The sequence below is a fragment of the Odocoileus virginianus genome, chromosome 25 (assembly GCF_023699985.2).
Source record: "Odocoileus virginianus isolate 20LAN1187 ecotype Illinois chromosome 25, Ovbor_1.2, whole genome shotgun sequence".
NCBI classification, from domain to species: Eukaryota; Metazoa; Chordata; class Mammalia; order Artiodactyla; family Cervidae; genus Odocoileus; species Odocoileus virginianus.
Window position 1 is genome coordinate 13,443,188 of NC_069698.1, and position 14,747 is coordinate 13,457,934.

General features: G+C 38.7%; 1 protein-coding gene and 1 non-coding gene across 2 annotated transcripts; one reads left to right on the forward strand and one right to left on the reverse strand.

The window, feature by feature from the left end:
• Positions 1 to 489: 489 nt before the first annotated feature.
• Positions 490 to 1,422, reverse strand: LOC110140538 (olfactory receptor 5AC1-like). The gene has a single exon (XM_020899027.2). It carries the CDS (start codon positions 1,411 to 1,413, stop codon positions 490 to 492), a length of 924 nt encoding a protein of 307 aa, XP_020754686.2. The 5' UTR covers positions 1,414 to 1,422.
• A 12,441-nt stretch (positions 1,423 to 13,863) lies between these two features.
• Positions 13,864 to 13,935, forward strand: TRNAC-ACA (transfer RNA cysteine (anticodon ACA)). Its single transcript has one exon. It is a non-coding gene; the product is annotated as a tRNA-Cys (tRNA).
• Positions 13,936 to 14,747: the final 812 nt, after the last annotated feature.

The window sequence follows — 14,747 nt, forward strand, 5'->3', positions numbered from 1 at the left end:
TTCCTAACTTTTATCACTAAACAATACATTTCTCCTCAGGAATGCATTCTGTCAAGAAGTAGACTTTTATCCATCTACTGTCGTTACTGTGTATGGAAGAGAACAGTGATGCTTTATTATCTGGCAGGGCCAGAGCAGTGAACTGGGTAAGGAACTTAGTGACGAACCCTATATTCCAGTCTCAGAGCTGTTTCTTGTAATCTGTCAATTACTATCTGGAATTTTTTAAGTCTCAGGAAAATGGCTAATTTGTGAAAGCTTAGTGTCTAGATAAAGATGGAGCACAGTGTTTCTAAATGAACTAGTTTTAGGTAAGTTACCAAACTTTCACTGGTCCCATATCCAAGTAAAAGAATAGTCAGAAGTTCACAGACCATGCTGACCTCTAGTTCTCTGATGAAATGGCAGAGCCATGGCAAATCTTTAGGAAAGGGGGCATTTTTAGAAGACAGTAAGAAAGAAACAGTTTAAAAACTGTCTAGCAACTATTCATTTCTTCATTATTCTTCTCAAAGCACTTATAACCTCTTTGTTTCTCAGGCTGTAAAGAAAAGGATTTAGTAGAGGAATTATTATTGTATAAAATAAAGAATATATTTTGTTGTGATCTTCAGAGGGGCCAGACCCAGGACGCACATACATGAAGAAGAGAGTGCCATAGAACAAGGAAACAGAGAGCAGGTGGGCACTGCACGTGGAGAAGGCTTTTCTCCTGCCCTTTTCAGACTTCTTTTTCAGGATGGCAAAGAGGACACAGGTGTAAGAGACCATGATGGTCATAAAAGTAGAAGCTTGTATAAACGCTGAAAAGATAAACACCAGAAGTGTGTTAAGTGTAGAATCAGTGCAAGAAATTTTGAACAGTTGTAAAATTTCACAGTAGAAATAATGTATTACATTGGTCCTACAGAAAGTTAATCTGAATAACAAACCCACATGAATGGCTGAATGTAGAAAACCAATGAAATATGAAATACCTATAAACTGAATACAGAGTCTGTTGGACATGACTACTGAATAAAGCAAAGGGTTGCATATGGCTGCATAGCGGTCATAGGCCATCACCACCAGGAGGAAACATTCTGTGGTGGCACTAGACCCCAAAAAATAAAATTGGGTCAGACAGTCAAAGAGAGGTATTACATGATTCTTTGATAAAAAATTTATAAACATCTTCGGAGTCACGGAAGATGAAGAACAAGCATCTGCAAAGGCTAAACTGCCTAGGAATGAGTACATGGGGGTGTGAAGATGGGGGTCCTTCCAGATGAGAAAAATCAGTCCAAGGTTGCCCGCCATGGTGGTGAGGTAGATGACCAGGAACACCAGGAACAGGGGGACCTGCAGCCCTGGGAGATCTGTGAGTCCTGTGAGAACAAACCCCGTCACCAGAGTCATATTTTCTTCTGCCATATCTGACCAGCTAATCACTAAAATGAAAGAATAAGTGAGGGAAAATTCACAAAAGAGTCATAATTGTTATGTTACTGACATATAAGACATGCTTCTCGTTTAATTAGTGATTCTTAATTTGTACCTTTACTTATCTACTTTATATATATATATATATTTCAAAATTATCTGTAATAATATTTTAAAATTAGATTAACTTAAACTGATAGGTAAATTTGCATTTACCAAATTTAAGTGCAAATCCTTTTCAATCTAGCATGAGTAACTTACAGTTTTTAGAATTGCTTGAACTCATTAAAATTCATATGGGAGAAAATAACTTCTCATTCTTCCCAAGAAAAATATAAGCATTGAGTAGTCAAGAATACCTTAGTTGATGTTGAACAATAATGTAGAGACATAGTAATAAAAACATTAAGATAGTGGCATAAGAAGAAGACAGAGGATCAGTGAAACAGAATAGAGAACTCAGAAGTAGTCCCAGTATAAATGGGAACGTAGCATGAAACAAATACGATACTTCAGTTCAGTAGGAAAAGGACAGCTGATTTAATGGGTTATGCTGACACTCTTTGCTATCTGTATGGAAGGATTAGTAAATAAGGTTAGTCTCCTACCCCACACCATAGGTATTGTCTAAGTAATAAGAAGACAATGATGTAACATAGGGAATAGAGAAATTGTCCAAGAGAAGGAAGCCAGCTTGAATGCATAGCAAAACAATAGAGTCAAAGGGTATATAATTAGTTTGGAAATATATCCTCCATGTATATGAAAGACATAGATTTATATCTATAATATAAAATAACAAGAATAGATTTAAAAAGGCAAACAATCTAATAGAAGAATGAGTAAATGAGAAGAATAAGCAAGTTTACAGATGAAGAAATCAAAATAACCAATAAATAAAATGAAAAGATGCCAAAATTTCTGTCACAAATACACACATGTGAATAAGAACAGAAACACAAAAATAGAAGGGCATTTCCTTTCTCATATATCAGAATAGCAGAAATTAAAATGAATAAAAATACTCAATGTTAAGTGAGAAAAGTGGTACTTTCATATGTTACTAGTGGAACTATGAATTGCAACAGCCTTTTTGAAAAAAAAATTACGCAATCCCATTTAAGTTTTTAAAATACATATATCTTTTCATCTATCATTTATATATATATACATATATATATATCCTAGAAATAAAAGCACTGCTATGCAAATGTAAATATACAAAGAATATTTACTTCATTATCGTTCACAGTAGCAAAGACCATGCTGTTCATGGGGTTCTCAAAATTGGAAAAGGAGTACATCAAGGCTATATATTGTCACCTTGCTTAATTAACTTATATGCAGAGTACCTCATGTGAAATGCTGGGCAGGATGACTCACAGCTGGACTCAAGATTGCTGAAGAAATATCAACAACCTCAAATATGCAGATGATACCACCCTAATGGCAGAAGCTGAAGAGGAACTAAAGAGCCTTTTGAGGAGGGTGAAAGACAAGCGTGAAAAACCTGGCTTAAAACTCAGCATTCAAAAATGTAAGATCATGGCATCCAGTCCCATCACTTCATGGCAAGTAGATGGGGAAAAAATGGAAACAGTGACAGATTTTATTTTCTTGACATTGAAAATCACTGTAGATGGTGACTGCAGTCACAAAATTAAAAGACATTTCCTCCTTGGAAAAAGAGCTATGACAAACCTAGACAGCAAAGTAAAGATATCACTATGCTAACAAAAGTTCATCTTGTCAAAGCTATGGTCTTTCCAATAGTCATTCACAGACTTGTGAGTTGGCATAAAGAAGGCTGAACACCAAAGAATTGATGTTTTCAAATTGTGGTGCTGGAGAAGACTCTTGAGAGTCCCTTGGACTTCAAGGAAATCAAACAAGTCAATCCTAAAGGAAATCACTCCTTAATATCCATTGGAAGGACTGATGCTGAAGCTGAAGTTTCAATACGTTGGCCACCTGATGAGAATAGCTGACTCATTGGAAAAGACCCTGATGCTGGAAAAGATTGAGAGCAAGAAGAGAAGGGGTTGACAGAGGATGAGATGGTTGAATGGCATCACCAACTCAGTGGACATGAGTTTGAGCAAATTCTGGGAGACAGTGAAGGACAAGGAAGGCTGGCATGCTGCAGTCCATGGGATAGCAAAGAGTTGAACATGACAGCAAAGACAAGATGCGTCAACAGTGAAATGGTTAAATAAACCAGAGTACGTTCATATTATGGAATATAATTCAATTATGAAAAAAGAGCCATTCTACCTAATTATAATTTTGGAATTTCCACAATGTATAATTATCTCAGAAAAGCAAGATCCAAAGAAGTGTAAAATCTATGGTCTCATCATTGTAAAACAAGCAATGTATTTTTTAACTCTCTCTTTTACATTGAGAAACATGAATAGACATTAAGTTTATAGCACTGGTTTTTCTGGAGTGAAAGTAGAGATGGTAATAATTGAAGTAGAGGAGAGTAAAAGTCAGAATAACAGTTCCATGAGAAAAGCAGCAAATATATATATATATATATATATCAGAAATTTTAATTGGAAATTAAGAAACTTAAGAAATACTTATCCTGCATAAATTGGCCCAACTCTTTTTAGAATCTCAAATAACTAAATCGTTGCTATCCTTACTCTAAGTTCCTATAATGTATTAATATAATTTAGACAAGAATAGTAATTTTTGTGAATTTTTTTCAAGAGTTAGATAGCACAAAGCCTTTTAAAGTTACCTTTAGTGACTTTAGTGTACATATTCATGATTCCATGAAATTAAAGAATTTTTATTATATATAATAAGCCTGAAGCCAGAATTCCCATTCTGAAAATTACAAGTAAGCTAACTTTAGGGTTCATAGCTTATGTCTCAATTTTTAAAACTTCGTATTTATAAAATAAACCTTGATTTTTTTTCTTATCACTACTATTTTTTCTATTTTTAATTCTTCTATTAAACAAAGTTTCTTATTAAGAAATATCTCAATAAATGTGTTATCTACACAGCAAAAATTCTAACAGAAATATTCATGTTTAGACAAACATTTACTTGCTTGCCCAGATTTTGTTTGCTGGCTTAAAAAAGGAAAAGGCATGTCTAGGGTTTTAATATCTTACTTAGATATTTTCTTATCATACAGACAAGTTACAAAGCTATAATAATGAAAATATGAAAATGTCTGCATCCTCACCCAACTCCTGTAAAATATGAAAAACTGAAAATGTGCTGGTTTTCTCAAAGTAACAAAAAAGGTACAGAAATGAAGCACAATTATGTATGCATTGCTTTTTCTTGGAAACACAAAACTGGAAGAATGTAACATTTCTGTCTCTTATTTGCAAACCCATTCTTAAAAAGTTTTGAAATTCCCTAATGCTTCCAAGGTTTTCCCAGTAGGTAAGATGAAGTCAAAGTTGTTCTGCTGGGCATTGTGAGCTAATCATCAAATCATCATACCCTTATAGTTATAACAATTAAAACTACTCATTGTGCCCTCAAGGTTCACTCTGGGACATGTTTAAAAGTATCACTGAACAGAATTTATAATAAGCTTGCTTTCCTTCCTCTTTTTTTTTTTTTTAATGCTGCTGTTCCCCAACTACCTACCTGACTTGCTCACTTGAAACTCCCAAAGGTACCTGAATTAACACGTCCAAATCAGAAAGTGTGGTCATCCTCTATTCCACCGTCAAATCTGGTATTCCTCCAGGGTTTCCTGTCACAGAAAATAGGGTCACAAACCAAGAGTTGCTCTACCAATGATGTCTTAAATCCAATATTTCTTTTTATGCAGTCAGGACTAAAATCTAAAATACATTCATCTCTTCCCTGGCTTATTAAATAACCTCCTAACTCTACTATCTGCATCTCCTAGCACAGTCATCCGATCTATTTTCCACACTGACACAGGACTGATTTTTATAAAATGTATACTGTTTCACTACCACACCATAACATGTGCTTGCCCCCATTTAAATGTTATTCATAATTTCTCATTGCACATAAAATGACAACGGAAATTCTTTTTTTAGCTTTTTATTTTATACTGGAGTATTGCTGATTAACAATGTTGTGTTAGTTTCAGGGATACACAAAAGTGACTCAGTTATACACATACACGTATCTCTTCTGCGGACTCTGGAGTTGCATAACTACACCCTGCAAATACTGGCTCTGCAACTGTGACGCATGGACTCTGTAATTGCGGCACGGGGGCTCGGCTGCTCCCAGCATGTGGGACCCCTGTTCCCTGCCCGGGGATCAAACCCATGTCCCCCCCATACTCCAAGGCAGACTCTCAATCACTGCACCACCAGGGAAGCTCCATCACCCATTTTAAATATAGCAGTGTGTACATATCCATCCCGGACTCCCGATCTAGCCCTCTCCCTGACCCCTAGCCCTCTGGTCACCATAAGTTCGCTCTCTAAGTCTGTGGGACTGTTTCTGTAAACAACTGAAATCCTCAAGCCTCATGTTCATGTCCCTCTACTGAGGAACAGGCCCAATAATTAGGTGGGTGCAGTTAAGGCATTTTATTGCATTGTATGTGTGTATTTTTTACAGTAACGTTAACTGAACTTACAGATATTTTTCAATATCTAAGTAAACTGACAAAATATGTTAATTTCTCATTCACGATAAATATAAATCACATGTTCCTAATTGATAGACTCTTTTACCCCAACTGATGATTCAAAGTTCTAGACTCCATCTTATCATTCAGGCATTTCCCACACATAAGTTTCAGTATTGCTTCTGCTTTAAGCCTTGGCATTTTGGCCACGAGGCGTGTGAGATCCTAGCTCTCCAGCCAGGGATTGAACCTGCATCCACTGCAGTGGAAGGTGAAGTCTTAACCACTAGACTGCCAGGGAAGTCCCCACACATAACTTTCTTCGTTGATCCAGTTCTCATCTGGATCAAGCTGGAAGGGGAAAATACACAGGGGATTCTGACTGTGAGGGGATTATGAACTAGAAATGTAAGTGATGTATATCACTTTCAATCCTAAAGTCGATCATAATACTGCAGTGTACCGAAAAGGGAGACTGTGTATCTAGGAAGAGAAGAGCATGGATTTGGTTATAGGCTAATTATTTCTTCAACTTTACTTTTTCTGATTATCATTTACCTTTTTCACCCTCCTTCTTGAGGCTCCCTCCATGGTTCAGCGAGTAAAGAATCTGCCTACAATGCAGGACACACAGGAAATCCAAGTTGGATCCCTGGCTCCGAAAGATCCCCTGAAGGAGGAAATGGAAACCCACTCCAATCTTCTTGCCTGAAAAATCCCATAGACAGAGGAGGCTTGTGGGCCACAGTCCACGGGTTCACAAATGTTGGACACAGCTGAGTGACTAAGATAATCACTGGGCAGCACCACATGGCACTCCTGAAGGGAGGTACCTAGTCCTGCGTATGGACTCCACTAGGTTAGACTAGTCTAGACCCTCCTTCTTATGTATAAAATACTCTTAGCCTTTCTTCAAGGCAGTCAAACCCAATTCTTACTTCGTCCCTAACTCAGTAAAAAGCTAGGATTTCAAGGTGATACTTTGTTCGCTCCATCAAACTAGCTATGGCACTTCCATGCATTCAGTTCAGTTCAGATGCTCAGTCCTGTCCAATAATTCACGACCCCGTGGACCACAGTCCGCCAGGCCTCCCTGTCCATCACCAGCCCTGTAGCTTACTCAAACTCATGTCCATTGAGTTGGTGATGCCATCCAACCACCTCATCCTCTGTCATCCCCTTCTCTCCTGCCCTCAATCTTTCCCAGCAACAGGGTCTTTTCAAATGAGTCAGCTCTTGGCATCAGGTGGCCAAAGTATTGGAGTTTCAGCTTCAGCATCAATCCTTCCAGTGAACAGCCAGGACTGATCTCCTTTAGGATGGACTGGTTGGATCTCCTTGCAGTCCAAGGGACTCTCAAGAGTCTTCTCCAACACCACAATTCAAAAGGATCAATTCTTCAGCACTCAGCTTTCTTTATAGTCCAACTCTCACATCCATACATGACTACTGAGAAAACCATAGCCTTGACGAGACAGACCTTTGTTGACCAAGTAATGTCTCTGTTTTTTAATATGCTGTCTAGGTTGGTCAGAACTTTCCTTCCAAGGAGCAAGAGTCTTTTAATTTCATGGCTGCAGTCACCATCTGCAGTGATTTTGGAGTCCAAAAAGATAGTCTATCACTCTTTCCACTGTTTCCATATCTACTTGCCATGAAGTGATGGGACTAGATGCCATGATCTTAGTTTTCTGAATGTTGAGCTTTAAGCCAACTTTTTCACTCTCCTCTTTCACTTTCATCAAGAGGCTCTTTAGTTCTTCACTTTCTGCCATAAGGGTGGTGTCATCAGAATATCTGAGGTTATGGATATTTCTCCTGGCAATCTTGATTCAAGCTTGTGCTTCATCCAGCCCAGCGTTTATCCTGATGTACTCTGCATATAAGCTAAATAAGCAGGGTGACAATATACAGCCTTAACATGCTCCTTTTCCCATTTGGAACCAGTCTGTTGTTCCATGTCCAGTTCTAACTGTTGCTTCCTGACCTGCATACAGGTTTCTCAAGAGGCAGGTCAGGTGATCTGGTATTCCCATCTCTTTCAGAATGTTCCACAGTTTATTGTGATCCACACAGTCAAAAGGCTTTGGCATAGTCAATAAAGCAGAAATAGATGTTTTTCTGGAACTCTCTTGCTTTTTTCATGATCCAGCAGATGTTGGCAATTTGATCTCTGGTTCCTCTGCCTTTTCTAAAGCCAGCTTGAACTCTGGAAGTTCACAGTTCACATATTGCTGAAGCCTGGCTTGGAGAATTTTGAGCATTACTTTATTAGCGTGTGAGATGAGTGCAATTGTGCAGTAATTTGAACACTCTTTGGCATTGCTTTTTAGAGATTGGAATGAAAACTGACCCTTTCTAGTCCTGTGGCCACTGCTGAGTTTTCCAAATTTGCTGGCCTATTGAGCGCAGCACTTTCACAGCATCATCTTTTAGGACTTGAAATAGCTCCACTGGAATTCCATCACCTCCACTAGCTTTGTTCGTAGAGATGCTTCCTAAGGCCCACTTGACTTCACATTCCGGGATGTTTGGTTCTAGGTGAGTGACCACACCTTCGTGATTATCTGGGTCATGAAGGTCTTTTTTGTACAGTTCTTCTGTGTATTCTGCCCACCTCTTCTTAATGTCTTCTGCTTTTGTTAGGTCTAAACCATTTCTGTCCTTTATTGAGTCCATCTTTGCATGAAATGTTCCCTTGGTATCTCTAATTTTCTTGAAGAGATCTCTAGTCTTTCCCATTCTATTGTTGTCCTCTATTTCTTTTCATTGATCACTGAGGAAGGCTTTCTTATCTTCCTTGCTATTCTTTGGAACTCTGAATTCAAATGAGTGTATCTTTCCTTTTCTCCTTTGCTTTTCACTTCTCTTCTCTTCACAGCTATTTGCTAAGGCCTCTTCAGACAGCTGTTTTGCTTTTTTGCATTTCTTTTTCTTGGTGACAGTGTTGATCCCTATCTCCTGTACAGTAGTTTGTATCAATTAATCCTATACTCCTACTCCTCCTCTACTTTCCCATATGGTAGCCATAAATTTATTTTCTATGAGTCTGCTTCTGTTTTGTATATAGATTCATTTGTATTATGTTTTAGATTCCACTTATAAGTGATATATTTGCCCTTGTCTGACCCACTTTACTCAGTATAATATACTCTAGGTCCATTTGTTGCTGCAAATGGCAAATTTTATTCTTTTTTATGGTTGAGTTATCTTCCTAAAATATGTTAAGTCAATCATATATTGATGGGCACTGTGGCAGTTATTTCCATGTCTGGACTATTGTAAAGAGTGCTGCTATGAACACCTTACCTGCCTCCTGAGAAATCTGTATGCAGGTCGAGAAGCAACAGTTAAAATTGGACATGGAACAACAGACTGGTTCCAAATGGGAAAAGGAGTATGTCAAGGCTGTATATTGTCACCCTACTTATTTAACTTATATGCAGAATACATAATGCAGAATGCCAGGCTGGATGAAGCACAAGCTGGAATCAATATTGCCAGGAGAAATATCAATAACCTCAGATACACAGATGACACCACCATCATGGCAGAAAGTGAGGAAGAACTGAAGAACCTCTTAATGAAAGTGAAAGAGGAGAGTGAACAAGTTGGCTTAAAGCTTAACATCCCAAAAACTAAGATCATGGCATCTAGTCCTATCACTTCATGGCAAATAGATAGGGAAACAGTGACAGACTATCTTTTTGGACTCCAAAATCACTGCAGATGGTGACTGCAGCCATGAAATTAAAAGACTCTTGCTCCTTGGAAGGAAAGTTCTGACCAACCTAGACAGCATATTAAAAAGCAGAGACATTACTTTGCCAACAAAGGTTCATCTAGTCAAGGCTGTGGTTTTTTCAGTGGTCATGTATGGATGTGAGAGTTGGACTACAAAGAAAGCTGAGTGCTGAAGAATTGATGCTTTTGAACTGTGGTGTTAGAGAAGACTCTTGAGAGTCCCTTGGACTGCAAGGAAATCCAACCAGTCAATCCTAAAGGAAATCAGTCCTAACTAGTCATTGGAAGGACTGATGCTGAAGCTGAAACTCCAATACTTTGGCCACCAGATGCGAAGGACTGACTCATATGAAAAGACCCTGATACTGAGAAAAATTGAGGGCAGGAGGAGAAGGGGACGACAGAGGATGAGATGGTTGGATGGCATCACCGACTCAGTGGACATGAGTTTGAGTAAGCTCCGGGAGTTCGTGATGGATAGGGAAGCCTGGAGAGCTGCAGTCCATGGGGTCACAAAGAGTCGGACACAACCAAGTAACTGAACTGAACTGAACTGATGAACACTGGGATGCACGTATGCTTTTTAATTGGAGTTTTCATCTTAAGCAGATGTATCCAGGAGTGGGATTGCTGGATCATATGGTACCTGTAGTGTTTTAAGGAAACTCCATACTCTTTTTCATAGTTGCTGCACCAGTTTACATTCCCTTCAACAGTGTACACAGGATTCCTTTTCTGTACATCCTCTCCAGCATTTACTGTTTGTATACTTTTTGATGATAACCATTTTGACCAGTGTGAGGTAATATTGCATTGTGGTTTTGATTTGCATTTCTCTAATAATTAGTAATATTGTGCATCTTTTTATGTGCCTGTTGACCATTCTCTTTGGAGAAGTGTCTATTCAAGAATTCTGTCCATTTTTTGATTGGGTTTTTTTTTTTCCAATATTGAATGTTTGAATTATTTGTATATTTTGGATAGTAACCCCTTGTTATTCACATCATTTGCAAGTATTTTCTCCCATTTTGTAGATTGTCTTTTTATTTTGTTAATAGTTTCCTTGTTATTTAAAAGCTTTGAAGTTGAATTAGGTCCCATTTGCTTATTTTTCCTTTCATTTCTTTTGCCTTGCAGAAATGATCTAAGAAAATGTTCCTATGATTTATGTCAGAGAAGGTTTTGCCTATGTTCTCTTCTAGATTTTTTGCGGCTTCATGTCTTTTTAAACAATTTTTTGATGAAGTCCCATTTGGCTATTTTTTCTTTAATTTGTTTATTTTGGCTATTGCATCTCTGTTGCTGTGCTAGCTTTTCTCTGGTTGCGGAGAGCACGGGCAACTCTCTAGTCACGGTGTGCAGGCCTCTCATTGTGGTGACTTCTCTTGTTTCAGACCATGGGCCCTAGAATGAAACTAATGGGCTTCATTGGTTTTGGCACGTGGGCTCCGTGGTTGCAGTTCCTGGGCTCTAGAGCAGAAGCTCAATAGTTGTGGTTCACTGGCTTCATTTCTTTGTGGTATGTGGGATCCTCCCAGACCAGAGATCAAACCTGTGTCTCCTGCACTGGTAGGGGGGATTCTTCACCACTAGGGAAGCTGGTTTCATGTCTCACTGTTAGGTCTTTAAACCATTTTGAGTTTATTTTTGTATATGGTGTGAGGCAGTGTTCTAACTTCATGATTCACATGTAGCTGTCCAGCTTTCCCAACACTACTTCTTGAAGAGACTATCTTTTCTCTGTTGTATACTTTTGTCTCCTTTATCAAAGATTAATTGACTGTAGGTGCGTGATTCTGTACCATTTATCTATATGTCTATTTTTGTGCCAATACTATGCTGATTTGTAGATTTGTAGTATAGCGTGAAGACTGGAGAGTTATATCTCTACCTTTCTTCTTTTTTCTCAGAGTTGCTTTGGCAGTTCTGGGTCTTTTGTGGTTCTATATAAACTTTAGGATTATTTGTTCTAGTTCTGTGAAAATGTCATGAGTATTTTGATAGGGATCACATTAAATCTGTAGATTGCTTTTGGTGGTATGGTCATTTTGACAATATTCTTCCAACACAAGTGCATGGGATGTCTTTCCATTTCTTTGAATATCTTCAATTTCCTTTGTCAATGTTTTATGGTTTTCAGCATATGTGTCTTTCACCCCCTTGGTTAAGTTTATTCCTAAGGTGTTTTGCTGATGCTTTTTAATGGGATTTTTTCACTCTCTCTTTCTGATATATATATTTACTCTCTTTCTGATATTTCATTGTTAGTGTAAAGAAATGCAAGCATATATGTGTTTTAATCTTGTATCCTGCTTCTTTGCTGAATTCATTATTAGTTCTACTAATGTTTGTGTGGAGATGTTAGGGTTCTCTACATAGCTTATCATGTCACCAAAAATGGTGACAATTTTACTTTTCCCTTCCAATTTGGATACCTTTTATTTTTTTTTCTTATTTGATTACTGTAGCTAGGACCTCTAATATTTTGTTGAATAGAAGCAGAAAAGGAAGGATCAGAGACAGGCATGATTCCTTTTCAGGCCCTAAACTGGAATTTAAACATAAGTAGCTCTTTTCTAAAACTTTTTGGGATGAACAAAATAATGCCTCCACAAAGATGTGATCCTGCAAAAATGTTATGTTGCATAGCAAAAAGGGAGTTAGTATTGCAGCAGACCTTAAAATAGGGAGATTATCTTTATTTATCTGGGTGGGTCCAGTGCAATCACAAGGGTGCTTAAAGTGGAAGAGGGAAACAGAAGGATCAGGGTCAAAAGAAAATATAAAAGTCAGGCACAGAGAGATGTAACAATGCTGACTTTGATGGTAGAGGAAGAGGCCTCTGAGCCAAAGAATGTGGACAGTCTCTAGAAGCTGGAAAAGGAAAGGAAGCAATTATTTCCCACAGAATACAGAAAGGAATTCAGCCCTACTGATATCTTTATTTTACTCCAGTGAGATCTATGTCAGATTTCTGCACTACATGCGACACTATTTACAATAGCTAGGTCATGGAAGCAACCTCGACACCCATTGACAGATGAATGGATAAAGAAGCTGTGGTCCATATATACAATGGAATATTACTCAGCCATATAAAGGGACCCATTTGAATCAATTCCAATGAGATGGATAAACACAGAGCCTATTGTACAGAGGGAATTAAGTCAGAAAGAGAAAAGTGCTGTATATAAACACATATATATGGAATCTAGAAAGATGGTACCGATGAACCTGTTTGCAAGGCAGCAGTGGTGATGTGGACATAGAGAACAGATGTGTGGACACAGTGGGGGAAGGAGAGGGAGGGACGAGTTGAGAGAGTAGCATGGAAACACATACATTACCATATGTAAAATGGGTAGCCAGTGGGAATTTGCTCCATAACACAGGGAGCTCAAACCAATGGTCCGTGGCAACCTAGACGGGTGGGACAGGGTGGGAGGTGAAGGGGCGGTTCAAAGGGAGGGGGCCTATGTATACTTATGGCCGATTCATGTTGATGTATGGCAGAAACCAACACAGTATTGTAAAGCAATTATCCTCCAATTTACAATAAATAAAATTTTTAAAAGACTTCTGCACTACAGAAAGGTAATATAATAAATTAGTATTGTTTTAAGCCACTAAGCTTTCTATGGCTTAATTTTTTCAGCCACAATGCTAATTTGTTAAAATGGCAATAGATAACACACTACTCATACACATCTAATTTTCCTCTTTACTTTCCAAATCCCCAGCCTCTCCAGATGGGGGGTTAAAACCTGCATGTCTGAGTCCTCCCCTACCATTTCATCTTCTGTTTTCCCTCATCATCCCCTAGGGCCAGATGAGGTAGACCTTCCCCCCTATTATGAAATGGTTTCCTTTTAACAGAGTACCAAGGTTAAATCCTCAAGTTTTATACAGAAAAAACAAGAAAGGTAAATTCACCAAACCTGGCATATCAACATATACCAAAGAAGGAAATAAATGAATTTAGAAACTCTACCCTTAAGAATTGCTGAAAAGCAATTGCTAGCTTTTTCCACCATGAAAAGAAACATGCTAAAAATGAGAAATTAAAATTTTATTGTTTACTTTACAAAAATATCATCCTATTGACTTCCCTGGTGGCTCAGAGGTTAAAGCGTCTGCCTACAATGCAGGAGACCCAGGTTCGATCCCTGGGTTGGGAAGATCCTCTGGAGAAGGAAATGGCAACCCACTCCAGTCCTCTTGCCTGGAAAATCCCATGGACGGAGGAGCCTGGTAGGCTACAGTTCATGGGGTCACAAAGAGTCGGACACGACTGAGCGACTTCACTTTCTTTATCCTATTGACTTTGAAACTTCCTGTGACTGGTTTTCACCAGAGGGACTGTAAGATGGCAGCCTTGACATGTAGATGGGATGATGGCAGATCCCGACATGTATCCTCATGTGCTGACAGAAGGGTTAAAAAGTAATCATCTGCCTCTAGATTGTACCCCGAATTAGTATCAGTATTTCAGAAGTGATAAAGGTATAAGGTAACAGAGAAAGTGTATATATTAACATATAGCCACCGCATGTATATGGTGGTACTAGTGGTAAAGAACTTGTCTGCCAGTGAAGCAGACACAAGAAACGCAGGTTCAATCCCTGGGTCAGGAAGATCCCCAGGAGAAGGGCATGGCAACCCCTTCCATTATTGTTGCCTGAGGAATCCCACGGACAGAGGAGCCTGGCAGGCTACAGCCCTTAGGGTCGAAAAGAGTCAGACACGACTGAAGTGATTGAGCATGATATAGCTAAGACCAGTGTATAGCACATTAAAAAAAGAGGGAGAAAACTTTGCCACTGGCCTTTGTTGGTCCTTTAATGGACCGGAACCTGGTGGTCCAGAGTCAACGATAAGAAAGTAAAAGAGAGAAAGAGGCTGATATCCCCTGGTTTATGCGGAAAGCGGGAAAGCCCTGTTCTTAGAGCTCGCGCTGCTGCACGTGGGCACCGGGCACCCTCTCGAGCGG